Below are 20701 nucleotides of genomic sequence, written 5' to 3'. Positions count from 1 at the left end.
AGCTCCGAGAGCTGTACAAGTTTCTGATCGAAAAGGAGGGCACGAGCCAAGCCGAAATACACAGAAAGCTACAGCGCGAGATTGATTGGTGGAAGAGTGTTGGGGATGACAAATGGAGAAGTGGCCAGAGTAAAGGCCAGGGGAAAAAGGTGAAGGTGGTTACTGCAACGGCAGACAGTTCTGGAGACGAGGGAGACCAGGCCAACGGAGCCAGTGCGATGGCAGTGGATAGCTCTGACGATGATGACGAAGACCAGAACAGCATGCCCGGCGAACTTCCATACGGAGAAAATCCCGACCATGACGAAGGCCAGGGCGACGAACTTGGTGATTGGTTGCTCCAGAAAAAGGAATATCTAGAGTGGAAGAAATACCCCCAGGGTCTTCTCTGGTTGTATGGTGACTGTAAGTCTTCAGTAGACCCCCAATTCCCAGATGTTTCTGGTGCCTCTCTCAGTCATCTAACTCGCAATTGTACAGCCGGTTGTGGCAAATCACTTTTGTGGTAAGTCGGCGTTGGGATCCTTTGTAGCGACTAAGACTGTTGACATGTGTGCAGCTCAACCATCATCAACAGGCTTAACAAGGTCTTCACCAGAGACGACAGTAAAACGAAGGTGCTAGCATACTGGTACTTCCGTTTTGATCTCGACAAGACCAAGATGATGGATCTTTTCCTGATATCTCTGATCCGGCAACTCGCAAGCAAGTGTCAGGGATTTGCCGACAACAAGTCGCTCAGGTGGTTTCGCGGCCATCAGGACTCTGGAGAGCTCCCGGACGATACGAACGAACTCTTCAATTATCTGAAGAAGTTTATTTCCAAGATCGACAAGGACATCTTTATTGTCCTAGATGGCCTGGACCAAGTCACCGACCGCCAGCGCACAACCAAGACCGGTCCTCTTAAACTGCTGGACATCATCAAGAGGCTCACACGGCAGGGTTATCCAAACCTCCACATACTCGTGGCCAGCGGAGACGAAAAGGACATAAGATTATGTCTGGAAACAAACATGGCGGACATGCTCGTCTCGGTGGATGTCAAGAAGGGACTAGGCGGGGATCTCGACAAGTTTATCGAGAGGAAACTAGAGGACTTGCAGATATTGAAGGGAAACCAGCCCTTAAAACAGGCTGTCAATAAACGTCTCAGCCACGACCAAGATAGGTAAGTTCTGATTGCCCTTCCCCTCTATACCTCGAGAGATGTACTGATATGGTTGCGAAGCAACTTTCTCTGGGCCGCCTCGGTTCTCGAGCAAGTCCTCCAATCCCGAGACGCGCAAGAGATTCAAGAGGTCCTGAATAGGCTTCCCGACAACATTGTCAGTGTGTACCAAACTGCACTTGAAACGGTGGCGGCCAAGGATACGAAACGGATGAAGCTCATCCTGCTCTGGATGCTGAGACAGCAACGCCCTCTCTCGCACACCGAACTAGCCGCAGCGGTTGGGCTTCACAGCCCCAGCGCGGTCACGGAAATCTGCTCGAGAGTGCTTATCCAGACGTCCAAACAGCGCATTGCTGTGACCGGCCAAGAACGAGAGCTTGATGTCTTTCGCTTCACCCACTTCTCGGCCCAAGAGTACTTAGAGGCTGTTTTTGTGGGATCACTGGAGAAACTTGGGCCCAAGCCTGAAAGGGTTGCCCGCTTCAAATTTTCCCCTCAGGAGGACGCTCACATTCAGGTGACAAAAGGCTGCTTGGCTATCCTGTCGGCCTGCATCTCGAGCCAAAAGAACAAAGCCGCCACAACGAGAAGCCGACCCGGTTCAGGTTCAGACTCTGACAGTGCCGCTTCCGGTTCAGACGCCGGCCACGGTCGCGCTACTGCTGCCGATACTGACGCCGAAGGCCCCGATTCCGACGACTCGGGGACGGGAGCTAGCACCAGCAGCAGCATCGCGGACGGCAAATGCACTGAAAGCCCGGCCCGGCGTTATGCCGCCGAGTATTGGTTTTGTCACTACAATATGGTCAACAGGGAGAAAGCACCCAATCACTTAGTCAAAGACCTCGACGACGAGGTCTGTTCCCAGCTCCTGCTAAACAAGAAGAAGTTGAGGTTCTGGCTCAAAATATACGACCCAGACGATGGAAAGGTTGATAAAGTACCCTCACCAATATACTACGCTATCAAGCTCAAGTTGGAGGGGATCTTGGTGCAGCTTATCACGCAAATTGGACGGTTACCAATCGATGCGGTCGACCGGAGGAAAGCAATACTCAACCGGCGCGGGAGCGAGGGGACTGCCCTTCAGCTAGCCACTCATCTAGGCAACTTGGACGCCCTGGACGCTCTGATCGAGCACGGCGCCGACGTCAATTCCGAGAAAGGGCTACATGGAACTGCACTGTATGTCTCAGCAGCTCAGGGCAATGACAAAGCCGTCGAGAAACTCCTGAATGCCGGTGCAAACTCCACCGGTACCCAAGACGGACCCCTGGGCAGTCCACTGCACATTGCGGCGTTCCGAGGCCATGACGCCGTCATCCAGTTGCTTCTTGGCGGCCGGAGAGTGGCCGTCGACCACCGCGCTGACCCATTCGGCACCGCTCTCCAGGCAGCCTCTGCAGCAAGGAAACACACAACCGTCAAGCTGCTGCTAGACAACAACGCGGACCCCAACATTATCGGCGGATATCTTGGTACAGCTGTTCAGGCCGCGTCTACACACCTCGGGCGGCCCGGCAACGACGAGATACTCGAGACCTTGCTATCTAAAGGCGCCGAGTTCCTTACGGAGCCCGACTTTTGGACGACGGCGTATGAAAGAGCGGTTTCCCGAGACTGGGTTTCGGGATTCCGGCCCAGAATGAGCCAGGAATCACCTTCGCAGGCCTACCCAGCCTTGCTTCTCCAATATCGAATGCCGAACTTAGCAGGACTTGACCAGCTTCAACACCCGCAGCAGCTCCTCGCGGCAGTAATCCGGCAATGGACGCTCCCTGGGGCCGAACGTCTGACTTCGGATCGCTTCTTCAAAGGTCTTCTCTGCAGGATTCCTTTCCAAGACCAGCTAGATGCTATCAAACAGGCCATCCCTCGAATGGAACTCACCATGCAGCATCTGCGTCTCCGGGACTTCTTACATAAAGCCATGTTCTGGTCCGGAATCAACGCCATCCTCGCCCGATTGCCGTTATTGATCAACCAATGCCTCGATCAAGTCCGCAAGCATCTCCGCCACGATCTTGAGGAAAGTATGCGGGTTCCTGCATCGCCCTCGTTCCCTTTCCGGTGGGCATTCAAGGACTTCGAGAGTGGATATAAGAGATACGAGGAAGAGACATCATGGTCTCGCCGAATGGCAGTAAAACTGAACTCCGTATTCGCCCGGGAATTTCACATGGGGCGGCGGAGGCCGTCTTGGGACGAGCAAGACAATCGGGACCCGATAGATTCCTTGGCCAGGAGCGACCGCATGACTATAGAACTCACGCAGCGGAGGCAAAGGTACCAGCAACTCGAAGAGATCTCTCTGGCTCCCACCAGGGATAAGGACTCGGCCGATGCTGCAGCACGCAAAGAACTGCGGGTAGCGTCACGGCCGGGAGTCTGGGTGACAAGCGATATTCTGGACCTTGTCAAACACCTCCTTCAGTACGGTGTACGCTATGTTGGCTACCAGGATGCCGCGGCCGATATGGCAGAGGGGGCTGCCCCGGAGCACCGGAAGAACGTCGAGGACTTGACGTTTGAGCTGTTCTCGGTAGTCATTCGGCTCACTCTGGCTTTGGGCGCCCGCGCCGACAATATGGAGAGCCTCGCTGATTCTGTTCGGCTGCTCACTACCGTTCGTCTTGAGCGGATCAGGCAGCTCGATGCTCTGTGCGAACAAGCTTTTGCTCCAAAGGGTCACGGGGCATGTGCATGTAGCCATGCACCTAGCAAGAACGACTCCGGACCGAAGGCCGGGGAGATCGCCGCGGCGGTGGCCCGGCAGGTTGAGCAAACAATCGAGGACAAGCTTGGGGTCTCCCAGGCCGACATGGTCCGCGAGATTCAGGGTCACGTCTCGAGCGTGGTCAAAGAGGAGGTCTCCCGCTTGGTGGAGCAAATGCAAAAGGATCTCGAAAAGAAGATGTACCAAGAAGTACAGCGCCAGGTTGCCGAGGCTCAGACAACCCAAGCACGGCGCGGGCTACTCTGGTCTCCTGGGAATGGCGGCCCGTAGTTCAGGCTGTATGGTATCAGAACGATCTTGTTTATAATCACGTTCATCATGGATCTACATGCACATTTTCTCCAAGTCCAGTCCACTGCGCCGGCACCATCAAGCTATTCACATCCGATCGGCAACACGGAAACGAGATGGGGTATCTAGGTAATCACCCTTAGCCAGGTTGGCGGGTCCATAAGAGGTCAACGTAATCACCGGGGATTGGGTTCAGGGCCCGGCTCTTGATTTAAGGGCGAAGAGGGTCGCAGTACAGAAGGTAGCAACCGTAAAAACAAGCATTAACGTATCACGTCCCCGTTAGACTCGCATCACACCATCAGGTTCCATTTTAGGACGGAGGGGACGAAGTCAATGTAACCAAGAGGCGGGCGATGATTTCGGTGCCTGACCATTGTTGCCCGGGTTAGTCCTGATGTATGCATACACCGGCAAGCAGATCTCTCGAGAAATGACGGAGAAATGTACGTTAATATAGCTATCGGCTTGGTCCGCAGCCAATAGGCATGTCTCCGCACGCGCCCCGCGGCTCATGGAAGTTGGAGAAGCTTCGCAAGAGGGAACTGCCGTGGTCCTTTACAAGCTTTCGGGAGCTAATCTGCCGAATAGGCTATCATGGGCGATATTAGGGATTTCAACCTGCCAAGGTGGTTGGCCAAGACCCATGGCAGCATCAAAAAGGACCCAAGCTTTACCACGCGGTAGAGTAACAGCACGGTTCACGTGGAAATTGGGATACAGGGAGGTTGCCGATAGCACTCCAGGGGCATTCGAGCATCGCCCCTTGGATTGTACAGCTATAGAAGTAGGCATTGTGCCGTAGAAGCCAAGACAAAACATGGACTCTGCCCCTGGAGAGTCTCCCGTCTCCTGATTTAGACCAGTAGAAATTGCATACATCCTCTTCGCAATAACAGCACCTCCAGCAAAAAGGTAGAGGATCAACAATGCGTCTATTCGAGATCGCCGCTGCCGTAGCGGTTCTGTTCGCTGCAGGTCAGTCCAGTTTACACTTGATTACGAGATCGTTTCTCTCGTGGCCAAGGGGAGTCAAGCTAATGACAACCAAACACAGGTACCGATGCCCAGGTCCCAAAGCTCCCGCTGCCAAAGTCCTGTAGCGGCGTCAGCAACTTCCGGTACCAGTCCACGGTAGCGTCAGGATGGTCTGCCATGAAGATTGCCGGTGGGCTTAAGCAGGTCCGGACGGTCATCTGGGACCCGGCGGGCAACCTCCTAGTGGCTCAGGCGACCAAGGGCATCTCCGTGCACACGTTTGGCGCCGACGGCTGCTTCAACAGCACCAACATGCTCATATCGGGCGGCCAGCTCAACCACGGACTCGCCCTGTCGCCCGACGGCAAGAAGCTGTATGCTAGCGGTGAAACGGCGGCGTACAGCTGGGACTACAACGTAGCCACCCGTGCCGTCAGCAACCAAAAGACGGTCGTCAAGGGCATCTCCACGGGCATCCACTCCACACGGACGCTCGCCGTGGTGCCCCAGCAACCCAACCTGCTCCTCGTGCAAGTCGGCAGCAACGCCAACCTTGACATGGCCGCTGCGCAAAAGGAGACGGGGCGGGCCATCATCAAGATCTTTGACACGGACAAGGCGCCCGCCAGCGGCTTCAACTACAACACGGATGGCGAGGTGTATGGCTACGGTCTGCGCAACACCATCGGCTTTGTCGCCGATCCGAGCGGTGTGTTCTGGGGCGTCGAGAACAGCGGCGATGACTTTAAGCGCAGCGAGAACGGGCAGAGCCGCGATATCCACCAGAACAACCCGGCCGAGGAGCTTAACAACCGTGAGTGCCGCCAGTGCAGATAGTGTTAAAACCAAACTTACCATCAGAAAACTAACCCCCCTCTTACAGTCGGCAACCCCCTAACGGCGCGCAACGTGTGGTACGGCTACCCGACGTGCTTCGCGGTGTGGGACCCGTCGAGCTTCAGCGGGCTCAAGACGGGCAGCAACTTTGTGCTGTCGCCCAGCAGCTCGTTCAACGACGCGTCGTGCAACGGCCAGGCGACGCCGCCGCGCCTCTCCTTCCAGGCGCACTCGGCCCCGATCTGGAACACCTTCGACACCGACGCCAAAAACATGTACGTCGCGTTTCACGGCTCGTGGGACCGGCAGCCTCGTGAGTGAAGCCTTTCTCATATCTATCTCGCTTTGGAGTTTCATTCAGGCTCTCAACCTCCCATTGAAACCTTCACTAACACCCCCACCCCCCCTCCCAAAAGCCACCGGCTTCAAAGTCGTGCAAATCCCCTTCCAAAAGCTCGCCGACGGCAGCTACGACCCCGTGGCCCCCGCTGACAGCCAGACGGGCTACAAGGACATCTTCAGCGCCCCCAACCCGGGCGGCTGCACGGCCAACGGCCTGACCCAGAGCAACTGCTTCCGGCTGACGGCGGCCGCGTGGGATCCGGCGGGGCGGGGCCTGTTCGTGGGCAGTGATAATAGTGCGGAGGGGGAGATTTATATCCTTTCGCCGACGGCTTGAGGGGGTAGGGGGGGGGGGGGGTGGTGTACTGGTGTTTGGTGTCGGGGTGTGTGATGTGGTGGGGAAATACGCGGGAAGGTGTGGTATACATAAGATAAGAAGGTGTTATATGGCAGACTGTACTGGAAAGTCACGCAAAATATATATGTCTGGCCCCTTTTGCCGTTGACCTTACTTACCAGGTAAAGTTAACCGTCTAACAACATGTACAGGGGCAGGTAATTGCAGTCTTTACCTAGGTAGGTAGGGAGTCAACGGATATGCTGTGCTCCCAACGATGACCGTTTCACCTAGGAGGCTTTTCCTACTAGCCTATCACGTCAAATGGGCCTGGGTGCCGTTTCAGGAGGGCTCTTGCAAGTGATGTTGTTTCCAAAAAAGAAAAAAGGTATAGACGCCCGGCAAGCATGGGCGTGAATCCACAGCGTGAATTCGGCTACCGATCGGATTGGTGCCTAGCTGTGCAGGCCCCTCGAACGGATTTGTGTGTCCCCGCATTCCGGTCTGTTTTCTCATGTTCTTCCAGTCCGGTCGACATCAATGACACCTAATTAGGCACCAAACACCATCACCTTGAACGTCACCCATCGCTGATACGCAACAACTTGGCGGCTTTTAGTCGTCCAAAGCAAAAGCAAAAATGATGGAGCCTCCCCGCCTACCACCCGAATTGCTCGAGATGGTCATTAACCACGTACGCGACGGGGTGGGCGGCGTCAAGATGCTTTGCCGCCTTTCCCTTCTTTCTCGCCAATGGTACGCCATCGTGAGCGGTCGGATCTACTCAACATGGCTGTACGATGGCGAACAGCATTCCATCTCGTCGCTGTGGAAGTTTCTCCGTACCGTGCTCACAAACAAACGGATTGCGGATGGAGTACACGAGCTCAACATTCAAGATTGGCCTTTAGGGCTCGTTCACGACCGCGGCCGTCTCGCCCTCTCAGACGACGACTTCGATTTGATCCGGGACGCTATTCGCAGAACGGGACTTGGGCGCCTAGAAGACAGCGCTCTGGAAGCCCTCCGGAAGGCAGACCCAAGGCCACTGATGGCATTGCTGTTGGCCAGTCTACCAAACTTGACCACGTTGTACGCCCATCTCCCAGCAACGGACATTTTCTTCGCCGAAATACTTCAGAAAGCAATCGAAGGCCGGCAAGACCAACAAGCTTCAAACAACAATCCTCTCAGTAGCCTTCGCCAGGCCCATCTTGCCAGCGCTTGGAATTACCAAAATGATACCGATAATCACACGCTCGCGCTCAACCATCTATGGCCTGTATTCCTGTTGCCAAGCATTCAAGAGTTGTCGGTCTTTGACCTTGCCCTTGACCCAGCCTTTGACCCGTCCGGAAGTCTCCGTCGTTTGAGACACAGCCCCAGATCATCCAACATTACGAACTTAACACTGGTGCATAAGAGCGGCATCCTGCTTCCGGTCCCAGAGGTGTTGACGCTCCTTGCTTTACCGAAGAGACTGGTCAAGCTATCCTTCTATTTGAACGACTGCGACCCGCACGGGTATCGCGACCAACCCTCCAACGTCGACTTGTGGAACGGTATTCGGCAGCATGAGAATTCTCTCGAGCATCTGGACTTCTACCGAGACTGCAACGGGGACTCACTAGAGCAGCACAGCCGCGGCAACTCGTATTTTGGGTCGATGCGGGGATTTACACGTCTTCGGCATCTCTGTATCCAACCCGAGGTCCTTCTTGGTGGCTGTTGCAAAAGCGAGCTTGCGCCATTCCAGCTCAAGGACACGCTCCCCCCGAATCTCGAGTCACTCACCTTGTACGGTTATGAGGGTCTGTATTTCAACAGGACTCTGGCCGGACAGTTGGAAGATATCGTGGCCAGCACGGATTTCCCCTCCCTGCGCCATGTTGCCCTGGAGGACACGCCTCGGCGGCGGGATTGGCACGATTCCACGCGCCCAACCGCCCCTCTGCCGCATCATAGAGTGAAACTAGCTTGCAAACAAGTCGGCAAAACGTACGAAACCAAGTACCCGCTCTCTTGCATCAAGGGAGGCATCGGGCTTCCATATTACCGACACGTCACGTCAAAACGTGGGAAGATGGGTAAAAGGATGCGTCGTGTTAGATATGCCCTGCAAAACTATCTTCGCCGCATGTTCGAGGCGAGAAGTGCGGATGGCAGTTCTACATCCCGGTACGTGTACCAAAGTAGCTTCTCCCTAGATGATCTCGACAACTACGAACTGCCGTGGGATAAGCTGTGTCCAAAGGACCTGCCCCGCTATGACGACGAGCAGTCTGACTGGGAAGATGAACGGCAAATCGCCATGGCCGAATCGCACTATGACTCGTTTCCAGACGGATGGGGCGACGAAGAAGTCAACGATCATGCGTCTGACTTGGAATACCTTGACTCGCTCCAAACAGATCCTGAAGATTGGGAGGCATCGGGGTTCCACATTCCCGACACGTCAAGTTGAAACTTGGAAAATGGCTACAAACTTGGAACGTGTTAGATATACCTGGATGAAGTACACTTCCTGTCTCTATGGTAACGGGGCTACGGATGTGAATGGCAGTTTCCCGCTCGAGGACATGTATGTACCGTACCCTAACAACCTGGAAAGTTTCAAGTATCTGGCCATTCGTAGCAACGTTCGCCCTGCCAAGCCTCCTCCCCTGACTTTCCGTCCCTGTCAGTGCTCGCTCTGTGCGGACAAGGGAGGGATGACTCCTTTATAATGAAGAGTGCAAGAAGTTACTTTCGCCTTCGGGCACAGCGTTGATTTTCCAAATTAGGAGAGCGCAGCACTTACTAACCGGAGGCTCCCGTTCAACAACGGGTCCCTCCCCCCCCTCTTTTTTTTCTTTTTCTTTTTATTCTCTACAATACTTTTCTACTACACCCACGGTGAATCTGGAATGGTTTGGTTAACTGACAATTTACAATGCAAAACAATTCAATGCGCTATCCAAATTCTGCTCTTTTTTGCTGCTACTTTTGTGGAGAAGCCGTGGTGATGCCAATGAAGATCACAAGAACGGGACACACAGAGATGAACAGAGGCCTTTCCTCCCAGTTGCCGTTGCGTTGCGGAACAAGCATCACCGCATGAACATGCCCGTTCGTGCGTGGTATATAACTCTCTTGGTTAGAAAGGTCATGCCCCAGCCCGACGGACTGAGGGCTCGGGGTTTGCGTCCCTCACCTTTCTCCCTCCCTCTTCTCCTTCACTCCGGCCCCTATCTCCCCATTTCCTTCGCTCCCGTAGGATGATATACGTAGGTCGTTCTCGGGTTCAGCTTCACCTACCCACTCGTCTTCAATAACATCGGCGATCGCTCAAGTGTTGTTCGCCAGCCACACAAACCCTTCCTTATAGCCCTGGCCCATCACCACCGAGCACATAAACACCCCAACCGGCCGTGAGGCTTCCCCCCCTCAGCTTATCCCATTCCCTCCCCCTACCGGACTCGAAAAGCCCCCCAGCAAGTCCCTCAACTCCTCCTCCGCCACCGCACCAGCTTTATCAATCTTATTCCCCAGCACCAGAACCGGCATCCGCTTCTTCTCAGCACACCCTCGCCCTTCTTCCATCTCACCCAGCACCTGCAGCAGCTCCCCAAACTCCCCCCTCGCCTCTTCCAGCCCATCTCCATAAACCGCCGCAGCGTCCACGACAAACACTACGCCATCGACGCCGCCCGCGGCAAGATAGTCGCGCCGCAACTGGCGGATGCCGCCGGGGTGGCGGTCGCGGTAGCTGAAGCCGCCGAGGTCGGCTGCGTTGATCAGGAGACGGCGGCCGTCATGGGTGTTGAGGTGGATATCGGTTGCTGGAGTCCTCGGAGTGGATGGGGAGGCTGAGGTGGGATTCGGATTGCGGAGGTAGTGCAGCAGCGTGGTCTTGCCGGCGTTGCTGGGGCCGGTGAATAAGAGGTGGAGACGTTGGCGTTTGGGATGGCCGGTTGCGGTTGCGTATATGGTTTCGGCGAGGGACTGGAGGGTTTGCCAGAGGGAGTACATTTGGGGCTTGATTCACTTGAGCAGACTGCTTGGGAGAAACAGAGTGTTGCTTCGTCTAAACGTCAAAAGGACGGCCGATGGGTGGGCTTGTTGCCGTGGTGCTTTTGGGTGACGGAAGCTTGAAGAGCCTCGGATTCGGATTCCGAAGGCTAGTGGCGAAGATGATTGATTCGGGGGGCTTGAAATGAGGTTGGGGGCCAGTCCGCTGAACATGTCGGTTAAGCAAGTCGAGTGGAAATGAGTACTACACAGTGGATGGGACCGACAGGAAATTCTACACAAAATCTCTTAGTCCACGGGGAAGCATCTCAAGGGGCCATTGAAGACGCCTATGTTCCCCACTGGCTTTTTGGGGGCGGTGGCGTTTCTACTGCTTACTTAGCCTTGACCCCTGCAAGACGCGAGAACGCGGGAAGACAGAAATTGGATGCTGGCCCGGGGTCCTGGAGAGAGACTACCAGGGTACAACCTCACAATAAAGGTTTCTCTATCCCCGAGCACCAGCTCGTCCTGCGCGAGCTATATCTGTTATTTTGAGTTCTGATCCACGGCCGTCGCTGGCTTATTCCTCAGGGGACTTCACTTTGGAGAGCATCAGCACCGGAGAGACTTTTCTTTATATTCCTCTGGGAGAAGTCGCCGTTGCCCATCATGATGCGCCTGTTTGCATTGTATTTCCTCTTCCCGTTGGCCGCCAGGGCCGACGACTGCCCGCCGGCGACATGGCAGGCCAAAGGCTCGGAGGGAGCGTCTAACCCCAAAATCCCGAAGCGCCCTCGCAGCACGCTGGTGACCACGGCGGACAAAAAGATTCAGCCCGGCGATGTCAACTGCCGCTACTCGGCCACGACGGGCGCTACCGTCAACTACCACACTTGCGCTCAACTGGCGACCAAGTATGGCACGGCCTTCGACCACTTCTTCACGCTGAACCCCACGCTTGAGCTGGACTGCAGCAACATTCAGCCCAAGACCGAGTACTGCGTTGATGGCTGTCAGTTGCCTCTCTCCCATGATACTGTAACTTCGGGACTAACGAGAACAGTCATCGAGCCCTTGAGAGCCACAGACGGGCGCTGCGGCCCCCCTAACCGCAACGCTACGTGTCTCGGCATGCCCCACGGGCAATGCTGCAACTCGGAGACATGGACATGTGGGAAGTCGACGTAAGTTATGTCCTATCCCCAACCAGGCATCAGAGATGTTATATTATGAGAACGACAAAGCTGACTGACTTGATGTGCCATGTCATACCAGTGAAGACTGCGCCCGCGGCACCTGCTACGAGGGCATCTGCTTCGGCGACAAGATATACAGCACCGACGGCACCTGCGGCCCGGACCACGGCGACCGGCTGTGCGCCGGCAAATGGGGCGACTGCTGCAACCAGGACGGCGCCTGCGGCACGGGCGACGATTTCTGCGGCCCCTCGGTGTGCTTCTCCGGCAAATGCACCATTCTCGACACCGAACCGACGCCGCCTGACGGGATGAAGCGGAACACGCCCGACGGCACGTGCGGCGGTGAGAACGGCTACATCTGCAAGGCCCCGTGGGGCACGTGTTGTAACCAGAATGGCATCTGCGGTATCCGGGCGAGGGATTGTGGTGCTGGATGGTGAGTCGAGCTCTTCGCTTTTCGTCTTATCCCGGCGTCTGTTCCTTGGTGCTGACCGCATTGTGTGTGCAGCCAGCCTGAGTTCGGCGATTGCACCCATGTTAGACTGTCGGATGCCCCCCCGAGGACCTCGACCATATCCAGCAGATCGTCTTCCTCCATGCCCACCTCACACAGCACGGCGACCCCACCGCCGCTAGCATGGCCAACCTGCCGATGTGCGAGAAGTGAAACGGGAAACATCACTCAGACATGACAATCTCACTGGTGCGGAACCTGCCAGTGCCCCCAACCGGCCTTCTGCTTGCATATATTACATCGGTGACCATTACATGACATGTCTTTCCAACGCTCGACAAATGAACACCCCTAGCCATCTACCGCTTCCTTGCAATCATGGCAGGCGCATCCACGCCCCCTCCCACGGTCAGAACGCCCGCCTTGCACAGAATATCGACCGTCTTGACGATGACGTCCGGGTCGACGCCCTGGGTCCGCTCTGGGAACCTGACCGTCTTCAGCCACTCCCTCGCGTCCTCCTCCGAGTAATCCAGCTCCGTGCTGATATACTTGACCGCCTCCTCCTGGTTCGCGTTAAAGTGCGCAATCCCCTGGTTCAGCTTCTCCAACAAATCATCCACCCTCCGGGCCCCATCCTCCCGCCCATCCAACGCCGTCGAGGCCACAATCTTCCAGCTGCTCCACGGGGTATAGATCTCCCCCACCCTCCGAATCTCCCCACTATCAAAATACCGCTTCGACGTAAAATGCTCCCACATGAAGAAGTCCGCATCCCCCTTATTCACCGCCTCCCGCAGCCGCGCGAAAGTGTCCAGCACCACGGTATCCCCGTACGGCGACGCCTGCTCCTCGCTCGAGCCCACGCCCGCTGTCGGCACCAGCCACTCGCGCTGGTCGGCCAGCACAAACCCCATCACGTAGCTCCCAGACCCGATCCGCGATACCCCGATCTTGCCGCCCTGCAGCGAGTCGACGCCCGTGATCTCGGGCCGGTTGGCGCCCGTCGAGATGGCCCAGCCTGGGGGGGTGTCAGTCAACCATCTCCAAAAAAGAAACATGGCAAGCCACGGTAACCATCTATATCGGGGCTTCACAACCAAGGGTTCACTCACAAAGCGGCGTCTCAACATACGTCCCCACCAACCGAAACCCCCCATCCACATCCACCTCACCACCACTCTTCCCCTTCCCCTGCCCCTCCTGCTGAGCCTTCCCCAACCCCGCAACCCAGCCCTCCGTCAAGCCAATACCGACATCGATCTCGCCCGCACGCAGCGCCGTGACCATGTGGCCGGTGCCGGAGGGGAAGGGGATCAGGGTGGCGTCGAGGCCGAAGTGTTTCTGGGCGAAGTGGAGGGGGGTCGAGAAGTGCTCGGGCACGAAGCCGACGCGGAGGGGGGCGGAGGTGGTCATTGTGGTTTGTGTTGATGGTATGAGTGTGAGTATGATAAGGATGTTGGAGTGTGGTGGTGAGTCGATGGATGGATGTTCGTTTATTGGTGCGTTTATGGATGTGTGCGTCAGGGATTGGGGGTGCCGATCTCGGTGTTTGCTACGATGAAAAGTCCTGTGGCTGGATCCAGACTCGAGTGGATATTTCTGTCAAAAAAACAGCATCACGTCGGGGGTTCATTTTTTATTTTATTTTTCAAACTAAATAATCTTTTCACCATGGACATGGACCTGTTGGCCGAAGAAAATGACGCAATGCGGGGCACAGTAACGGCACCTGGAACAGGTTGGGAAACCCTGGGCCCACTGTACTTTATCTGAACTGCTTGTCTTGCCCTTGCATGAATGTATCCGGGCGGCGAGGCGCGGGTTTGAGATTCAGTCTTGAAACAAGAAGGGGCATCGGGGCTTATCAGAAACGACATTGGTTGATGATATGAGATACATGGATTGGTTTCGGTTGTGTCTACCCGAAAACACAATAAATAAATGCATTTAGATAACTAGTAGAAATAGAATAGAAAGAGAAGAAGCAAAGGAAGAGGGAAGTAAAAAACAGTGAAATTGAAAAGAGCAGCGAAAGGAGACTGATATGAAATCTAAAAGTGATTTGAAGGAGTGACTGGAGGAGGCAGCGTTCATGAGAAGAGCACACGAGAAGGAGATCAGAAAGTTGAAAATAAAATAAAAAGAGACGATGAATAGAAATGCGGGAAGAGAAGAGATGAGAGGCCAGAAGTGGACAGACAGCAATTTCGAAAGGGGAAGAAACATGATGCAAGAACATGCACGTACTGCTTAAGGAAGTACGGCAGTTAATATCTCTTTTTGGAACTTAAAAGGCTGTGTTCATTCCCATGACGAAGACATGACGGAAAGATGACGAAGACTCAATGCGAGGAGAACGATGATTTGCCAGTGATTGTACTTTCTATCAGTCACTCGATTCGCTGAAACCCGAATAGTTCAAGGTTGCCCGAGTGCTGACATTGATCTTCACACCACCTGAAAGAATAAGGGTGTTGCTGAGCTCACTCATCCTCACAAAATGCAGATCTGCTCACGTTAATAATCGATTGGTGTCTTGTGTTTCCCATTGCCATCCACGTCCAGGATTGCAACATCAATGGTAGCAAACAGTAAGCGGGAATATGAATCATGCCGTGAGCGAACCAAATCAAATACGCTAGTATCTTCTCACAAGGGTGATCCAAACCTCCATTCCACACCGAACTAGTCTGAGTCAGGCTCAGAATAATCAACTTCAAACTTCCCAACCCAACGGGGTTAGAGACAAGTTCAAGCGACCTCGGCTATTTCCCAATTCTCTACACCTTTCCCTCTCGAATTCGTCCGCTTTCGGCCTCGTATCCTCCCTTTCAGGTATACGACGCGAATTCTACACCAGCGTGCCCTCGGCCAGCACACCAGAAAGCAGAAGCGTGGTATCGGCAGCTCGAATGCGAAAATCCGGGGAAGGGCGTCACCACCCATCCCCTCTGTGCTGCAAGGGGCAGGGGAGCTGGCATTCTTCCGTCGACGTTGGCGAGTCGTCTCACGAATAAAAGTCTTCAAATTGTCTTGGTTGGCGGAGATGAATGCAACTCAGCTAAAAATAGGATAAATGACAGCATGGCCTGGTCTGTGGCGTTGCCGAAAATGTGGACGGGGAGAAACTCCGGCTTGGCTTGGGTAAGTCTGGGAGCAGATCACTCTCACCCTGTAGTAATATCGGAGCGTTGGAGCAAATGGGAATTGGGAAGTGGCCTTACGTTCTCATTTCAGCCGGGAGAAACACGAGAAACGGGATGGCTGCCATGCGACCAGACTTGCTGTTTGTTACATAGTGCCACCAGGTGGTTGGCTCCCGAGCCCCTGGGCTGGAATTTGAAGATATCTATAAATGATTCAAACACCCTCCTGCCCACTGAACTTGAGACATCATCATCCGCCATCCACTCACCTTACAAGTTGCAACTCGGCCAAGATACTCAGCCCGACTACAAACAACATACTCCCGCCCCTAACACTCAACCCAACCATCACCATGCGCGTCCTCTCCCTCGCCGTCCTCTCCCTCCTCGGCGTCGCCAGCGCGGCCGTCGTCGAGCGCCCCTGCGGCTTCAAGATCGCGCCGTGCCCCGCGGGCCAGGTGTGCGAGAAGACGGACCCGAGCTGCGACCGCGGCGAGAACTGCGCGGGCGTCTGCGTCAAGCCGCCCTTCTGCGGCGGCATCGCCGGCATCCGCTGCGAGGACCCCGCCCAGATCTGCGTCGACAACCCGTCCGACGCCTGCGACCCGGCCAAGGGCGGCGCCGACTGCGGCGGCATCTGCATCACCCCCAAGTTCTGCGGCGGCTTCGCCGGTATTGCTTGCGAGGACGGCAAGAAGTGCATCGATGACCCGAGGGACGACTGCGATCCTAAGAAGGGTGGCGCGGACTGCGGCGGTATCTGCGTCTAAAAAGGGGGGCGGATCACATTCACAGGTTTTCGTGGCGACATAAAACCAAAAGAAGGGTTGGGTTTGGGGGATATCTGCACGACAATGGGATAGGTTCGGGGCAAAATGGTGGACGAGAGAGTTCAGTTGTGTATGTACATAGGGGGGCTTGGAGATTACGAAAATTGAAACCCGATCTATCCCTATGTCAAGGGCTGCCCGTATATTTGATTCTGGCATGGGAGGACTATCGGGATCAAACCCGGCACTAGAAATGACTCCAGTAGCAATCAACTATCAGGGTGCAATGTTGGCCATCATTGATCGCAAACGTACTCCCGAACCCGAATATGGACAACTCGTGTGACGTCCGTCCATTGCTAGAAAAGGGTCGAGGCCCCCTGACCTATGAAGTGTATTCTAGGAGGCGCCCTAAACAACCATTGAATAGGTATTCCTCATGTAAAATGTCCTGGGGTCTACGGGAGCCTCTCGATATTAACAATGATAGACCCTTTCAACGGACGAACTAAAGAACAGCTGAACGTTGTCGTTGAACCGTAAGGGGGGGCCGGCGCTAACCACCGTAGTTAGACCTCTGTTTAAGGTAGTCCATCTTAACACATACTACTCGAAACCTAGATGTATGGACGTCAAGCAAAAAACATCCCTCCGATACAAAACTGCACCAGGGACAGACAACCAAACGTGCATTTCAAGAATCGATCATCATAATATTTTATGCTCGCTATTGGGCTCCCAAGGGCTCATGCCATCCGAACCATACCCATAACCATTACTAGAAGCAACACGCCGTCTACCAAACAAGCCCACCTCCTCTCTACACAGTATAACGGAAGAAAGTCGCCAAATCGCCCTTCTCACGCTCCGCAACCCTCTCCTCCTCGGTATACTCGCTCGGGGGCTTGTACTCGCGGTCGCGGCGGGCGTTCTCGCGGCGCAGGTAGATGTGCATAAACACGGACAGCACTAGGGCCATGGCCTGGCAGGCCAGCAGGGTGGCGAAGCCGGGCATGTACCGGGGCTTGTCCTTGGAGAGGAACAGGTAGGCCGAGATGGTGCCGCCGAGGTTGCCGAAGCCGACGTGCATGGCGATGCCCACGCCGCGCTTCAGCGACCCGCCGATGTTGTTGCCGTTCCATGCCACGCCCAGCGGGACATTGGGGTAGATGCCCGTAGCAAGGAAGAAGCAGCCCGTGTAGCGCACGCCGCTGGAGGAGCTGGACATGAGCATGATGAGGCCGATGATGCTAGATTTGAAAGTCTGGTCAGTTCGGCCATCTCATAATACGCGTATCCGGGAATACGTACGCAATAACCATGAACCCAATCATGAAAACGCCACGCTTGCCCAGCTTGTCGGCATACCAACCGGAACCAACGCAGAACAGGCAAGCCACGACGTAAGGGGGCACCGTCAGCAACTGGGACATCTCCCTGCTGCTCGAGGTACCGAGGTCGTTGATGATGGTGGGCAGGAAAAGCGAGTACGAGTACAGGCCGGTGTACACGCCGATGGTGATGAACATGTGCACCCAGATCTTCCAGTCCTTGAGGGCCGCCCAGAAATACTTAATGTCGAATTCGTCGGCAAGCGAGGACCGGTCGCGCTTCAGCCGCGCCGCCACCTCCACGCGCTCCTCCTGAGTGAGGAACTTGGCCGTTGCCGGGTAGTCTTGCATCACCGCGTACGCAATCATGGCTAGAGGAGGCAGTCACCGGTTAGTGGCCTGAATAGTGTGAAAGCTCGAGCAGGGGCGGGCGATAGCATACCGACACAAAAGGTCAAAAGGCCCTCGAGAATGAAAATCCATTGCCAACCCGAAAGGCCGGCAACACCTCCCATCTTCATAATTCCAAAGGCGAGAAGTCCGCCAAATGCACCGGCAGCAGTGGCGGCAGAGAAGAAGATGGCCATGCGCAAACCGCATTCGTGGCGCCGATACCACATGGTGATGCTATGAACCGCGGTTAGTGCACCCTTTGCGACTAAGGGCGGAGTCCAGCAAAAGCAAAAGGGGGACTCACTAGTAGGTGATACCAGGAAACAAACCACCCTCCGCAAGACCCAGAGCAGAACGACAGGCCATCAAACCTGGATAATTCTGAACAATACCCATAAGCGTAGTGCAAACGGCCCACGCAACCATGATGCTCGGAATCCATAGCGAGGGACGGAACCGCTTCATCGCCATGTTGGACGGGATCTCGGCGGCGACATAGAACGGAAAAAAGATAGCGAGGGCATCGTTGTACTGCAGGCCGGTCTTGTCGAGGCCCAGGTCATCCTCAAGCGTGTCGAGACGAGCATTACCGATGTTGGTGCGGTCCAGGAAGGAGAGCAGGTACAGCAGGGCCAGGAAGGGGATCAGCGTGAGGTCGACCTTGCGGATGAGCTTCCGCGTCGAGCTCTCGTCCCACCCGGCGCTCTCCACGTTCACGTCATCCTCGTGCGAGGCCTTGCGCACGGCGGTCTTTTCGTTGCTGACGCTGTCGGACTCGGTCGTCGGCACGTCGGGTGCTGCTACTTCGGCTGGGTTACCCATAGCAAGGTGGGTGGCGCGTCCTTGTCAGAGCGGTGCGGGTTCTGTGGGTGTGATCACTGTCCACGCGCTGCTGTGTACTGACTTTTGGGGGCGGCGTGGGGTGATAGACGGGCCAGTTCCTGGGGGGGGGGGATCCGGGTGTTCGGGCAGGCGAGGGCGGATCCCCAACTTATACTGGAAGGAACCATACATTCTGGGGGAGAAAACGCCAAGTGTGAGACACGGGAAGAGGGCCACGATGCAGCAGGTGTCCAACAGCACGTCACATCCTCGAGCTGGTAATTACCATGCAGATCCCGGCCCAACAAAGATGGTCAAGGGTGTATGTCTGGGGCTTGAGTTCCACTACCCCAGAGTCCTGCCGGCTTGTCCTGCCAGTTCCTGGTCGAGTCCGCGCCGAGACAACCCCAGCTTACTTGCTAGGTATGTAACGGTACACCGCGTCGTCGCCGGTGGGCCGAAGGATGGGATCAGTGGGGAGTCCAGCTCGAAGACGCATGTCTCATCCATGGCAGGCGCGCGAGAGCTGGATGGGTTAGCCTGTTTGCGTGTCGGGGAACACAAGCGTCTCCTGGTTCCGATGTCTCTTCCCAAGGGGGTGAGATCAGCGAGCTTGCGGCCCAGTGTTTACTGCAGCTGTTCGGTGATAAGCTGCCAAGACGGGGGCCTATCTGGTCCATAAACACCACTGTACACTCTGTCAGCTGGTCCCCTTTTGGCAGGCAGTAATAGGTGATGAGCGGTCGAGTATCAGACATCCCAGATGGGCCAGTGGGAACAGGGGAAAACCCTCCGCGTCGTCCATGGTTAGCCAATCCCTAGGCGCATGCCAAGCTGCTTGGCGGCTGGGCTCTCTTTTAGCTTCTGTGAGATTGCAAGATTCGACGCGGGTCTGGACCGGGCAACCACTCAGCGGCTGGCGCAAGGCACCGCCAGGGGCCGGATCTGTGCAACACGTCCGGCTTGGCTAGAAAAGAGCCCCGCCATTGGGCAGCTCGCGAACGTCTTGTTATCTCGGCGGTCTCCCTCCACGATGCCCCAGCACGCCGAGCACGCCCAGCACGCCCAGCTTCGCCCAGGACAACACCAAGGAAAGCCAAAATTTCATCCCCGCACGTGGCTGCCCCCAACGGCGCGCCGGATGAAGCCTTCGGGCAGATGGATAAATCCTCAGCCAGCGGCGGGAGGGCTGGGCATGGACGGTGGCGTCTTCGGGGAGCTCTGAACAGGAAAGGCGTCGGTACGTCCCTCCAGAAATGCTCCGGCAGCCGCTGTTGCCAACCTTCTAGCGCAGGAAAAGTTGTTCCTGGCGCGGTCCGCGTCGAATCTGCAGCCACATCGTAACCGCAGAAAAGGGAGGGGGATTCAGGGGGCAAACGGACAAAGGGAGGCTGGGACATGGGTCGGAGGACTGGATGCTTCTGGAATCAGACGATCGAGATCGGATAGCGCCACAGCGTTGGCTCACCAGGATACAGGGTGGAAAGGGAGGCGTGGAAAATCAAAATATGACCCGTACCTGGGAGTTCAACGGTTACCTAATATACGATGCTAGTGATAAGGTATAGGTAGCTGAGAGACACGGCGTAGAGGCGCACCGCACCCACCCGTCAGAACCGTGCTTACTGAGGCCCAATATGAATTTGATCTTCAAGTTTGTGTGTGTGGAAAACAGGCAGAAGTTAAAACGGGATGGTGGAAACATGCAGGAGCTGAGAAGTGTACAACCTGAGTCGGGGTGCCCTGCCATCCAAAAACCAAGTCCGAATTAGCTTGAAAGTCGCAGCAGGCCAATCATGGTAACGAGAATGAAAATGTCGCATCAGAATGTGCAACATGATACAAAAAACGAGACTCGTTTCTCACTCCCTCTCCGCAAAGTGACGGGACGACA

At 55.6% G+C, this 20701-nt stretch overlaps 9 protein-coding genes across 9 annotated transcripts; 5 read left to right on the top strand and 4 right to left on the bottom strand.

Annotated features, from left to right (window-relative positions):
• The first annotated feature begins 37 nt into the window (after positions 1 to 37).
• F5144DRAFT_374804 (uncharacterized protein) lies at positions 38 to 4449 on the top strand. Its single transcript, XM_066784544.1, has 5 exons — positions 38 to 149; positions 253 to 405; positions 481 to 505; positions 560 to 1171; positions 1232 to 4449. Exons 2-5 carry the CDS (start codon positions 264 to 266, stop codon positions 4179 to 4181), a joined length of 3729 nt encoding a protein of 1242 aa, XP_066640614.1. The 5' UTR covers positions 38 to 149; positions 253 to 263; the 3' UTR covers positions 4182 to 4449.
• Positions 4450 to 5131: 682 nt separating this feature from the next.
• On the top strand, positions 5132 to 6696 carry F5144DRAFT_659324 (soluble quino protein glucose/sorbosone dehydrogenase; the record flags this gene model as incomplete). Its single annotated transcript, XM_066793231.1, has 4 exons — positions 5132 to 5180; positions 5260 to 5994; positions 6064 to 6330; positions 6434 to 6696. The coding sequence occupies 4 exons, from the start codon at positions 5132 to 5134 to the stop codon at positions 6694 to 6696; spliced, it is 1314 nt and encodes a 437-aa protein (XP_066640613.1).
• Positions 6697 to 7231: 535 nt separating this feature from the next.
• F5144DRAFT_584636 (uncharacterized protein) lies at positions 7232 to 9362 on the top strand. The gene has a single exon (XM_066789634.1). The coding sequence runs from the start codon at positions 7337 to 7339 to the stop codon at positions 9158 to 9160; it is 1824 nt and encodes a 607-aa protein (XP_066640612.1). The 5' UTR covers positions 7232 to 7336; the 3' UTR covers positions 9161 to 9362.
• Positions 9363 to 9647: 285 nt separating this feature from the next.
• F5144DRAFT_659322 (ADP-ribosylation factor family-domain-containing protein) lies at positions 9648 to 10620 on the bottom strand (the record flags this gene model as incomplete). Its single annotated transcript, XM_066793230.1, has 2 exons — positions 9648 to 10121; positions 10155 to 10620. Coding segments are annotated over 2 exons (564 nt in total), but the record flags the coding sequence as incomplete, so codon positions are not given.
• Positions 10621 to 11276: 656 nt separating this feature from the next.
• F5144DRAFT_374761 (uncharacterized protein) lies at positions 11277 to 12579 on the top strand. Its single transcript, XM_066784543.1, has 3 exons — positions 11277 to 11701; positions 11753 to 11873; positions 11965 to 12579. The coding sequence occupies exons 1-3, from the start codon at positions 11359 to 11361 to the stop codon at positions 12326 to 12328; spliced, it is 828 nt and encodes a 275-aa protein (XP_066640610.1). The 5' UTR covers positions 11277 to 11358; the 3' UTR covers positions 12329 to 12579.
• Position 12580: 1 nt separating this feature from the next.
• F5144DRAFT_374749 (uncharacterized protein) lies at positions 12581 to 14018 on the bottom strand. The gene is made up of 2 exons (XM_066784542.1): positions 13458 to 14018; positions 12581 to 13363 (listed from the first exon to the last, which is right to left on the bottom strand). Exons 1-2 carry the CDS (start codon positions 13756 to 13758, stop codon positions 12702 to 12704), a joined length of 963 nt encoding a protein of 320 aa, XP_066640609.1. The 5' UTR covers positions 13759 to 14018; the 3' UTR covers positions 12581 to 12701.
• On the bottom strand, positions 13849 to 14576 carry F5144DRAFT_584628 (uncharacterized protein). Its single transcript, XM_066789633.1, has one exon. The coding sequence runs from the start codon at positions 14569 to 14571 to the stop codon at positions 14293 to 14295; it is 279 nt and encodes a 92-aa protein (XP_066640608.1). The 5' UTR covers positions 14572 to 14576; the 3' UTR covers positions 13849 to 14292.
• A 1268-nt stretch (positions 14577 to 15844) lies between these two features.
• F5144DRAFT_606350 (uncharacterized protein) lies at positions 15845 to 16261 on the top strand (the record flags this gene model as incomplete). Its single annotated transcript, XM_066791485.1, has 1 exon — positions 15845 to 16261. The coding sequence occupies one exon, from the start codon at positions 15845 to 15847 to the stop codon at positions 16259 to 16261; it is 417 nt and encodes a 138-aa protein (XP_066640607.1).
• Positions 16262 to 17057: 796 nt separating this feature from the next.
• Positions 17058 to 18979, bottom strand: F5144DRAFT_374678 (major facilitator superfamily domain-containing protein). Its single transcript, XM_066784541.1, has 4 exons — positions 18290 to 18979; positions 18035 to 18219; positions 17573 to 17963; positions 17058 to 17511 (listed from the first exon to the last, which is right to left on the bottom strand). The coding sequence occupies exons 1-4, from the start codon at positions 18805 to 18807 to the stop codon at positions 17082 to 17084; spliced, it is 1524 nt and encodes a 507-aa protein (XP_066640606.1). The 5' UTR covers positions 18808 to 18979; the 3' UTR covers positions 17058 to 17081.
• Between the last annotated feature and the right edge of the window lie 1722 nt (positions 18980 to 20701).

The sequence above is a fragment of the Chaetomium tenue genome (genome assembly GCF_020726465.1).
Source record: "Chaetomium tenue strain MPI-SDFR-AT-0079 chromosome Unknown F5144scaffold_6, whole genome shotgun sequence".
In the NCBI taxonomy this organism is placed as follows: domain Eukaryota; kingdom Fungi; phylum Ascomycota; class Sordariomycetes; order Sordariales; family Chaetomiaceae; genus Chaetomium; species Chaetomium tenue.
The sequence above is the reverse complement of the archived record's forward strand: the minus strand, read 5'-3'. Positions and strand labels throughout refer to the sequence as shown.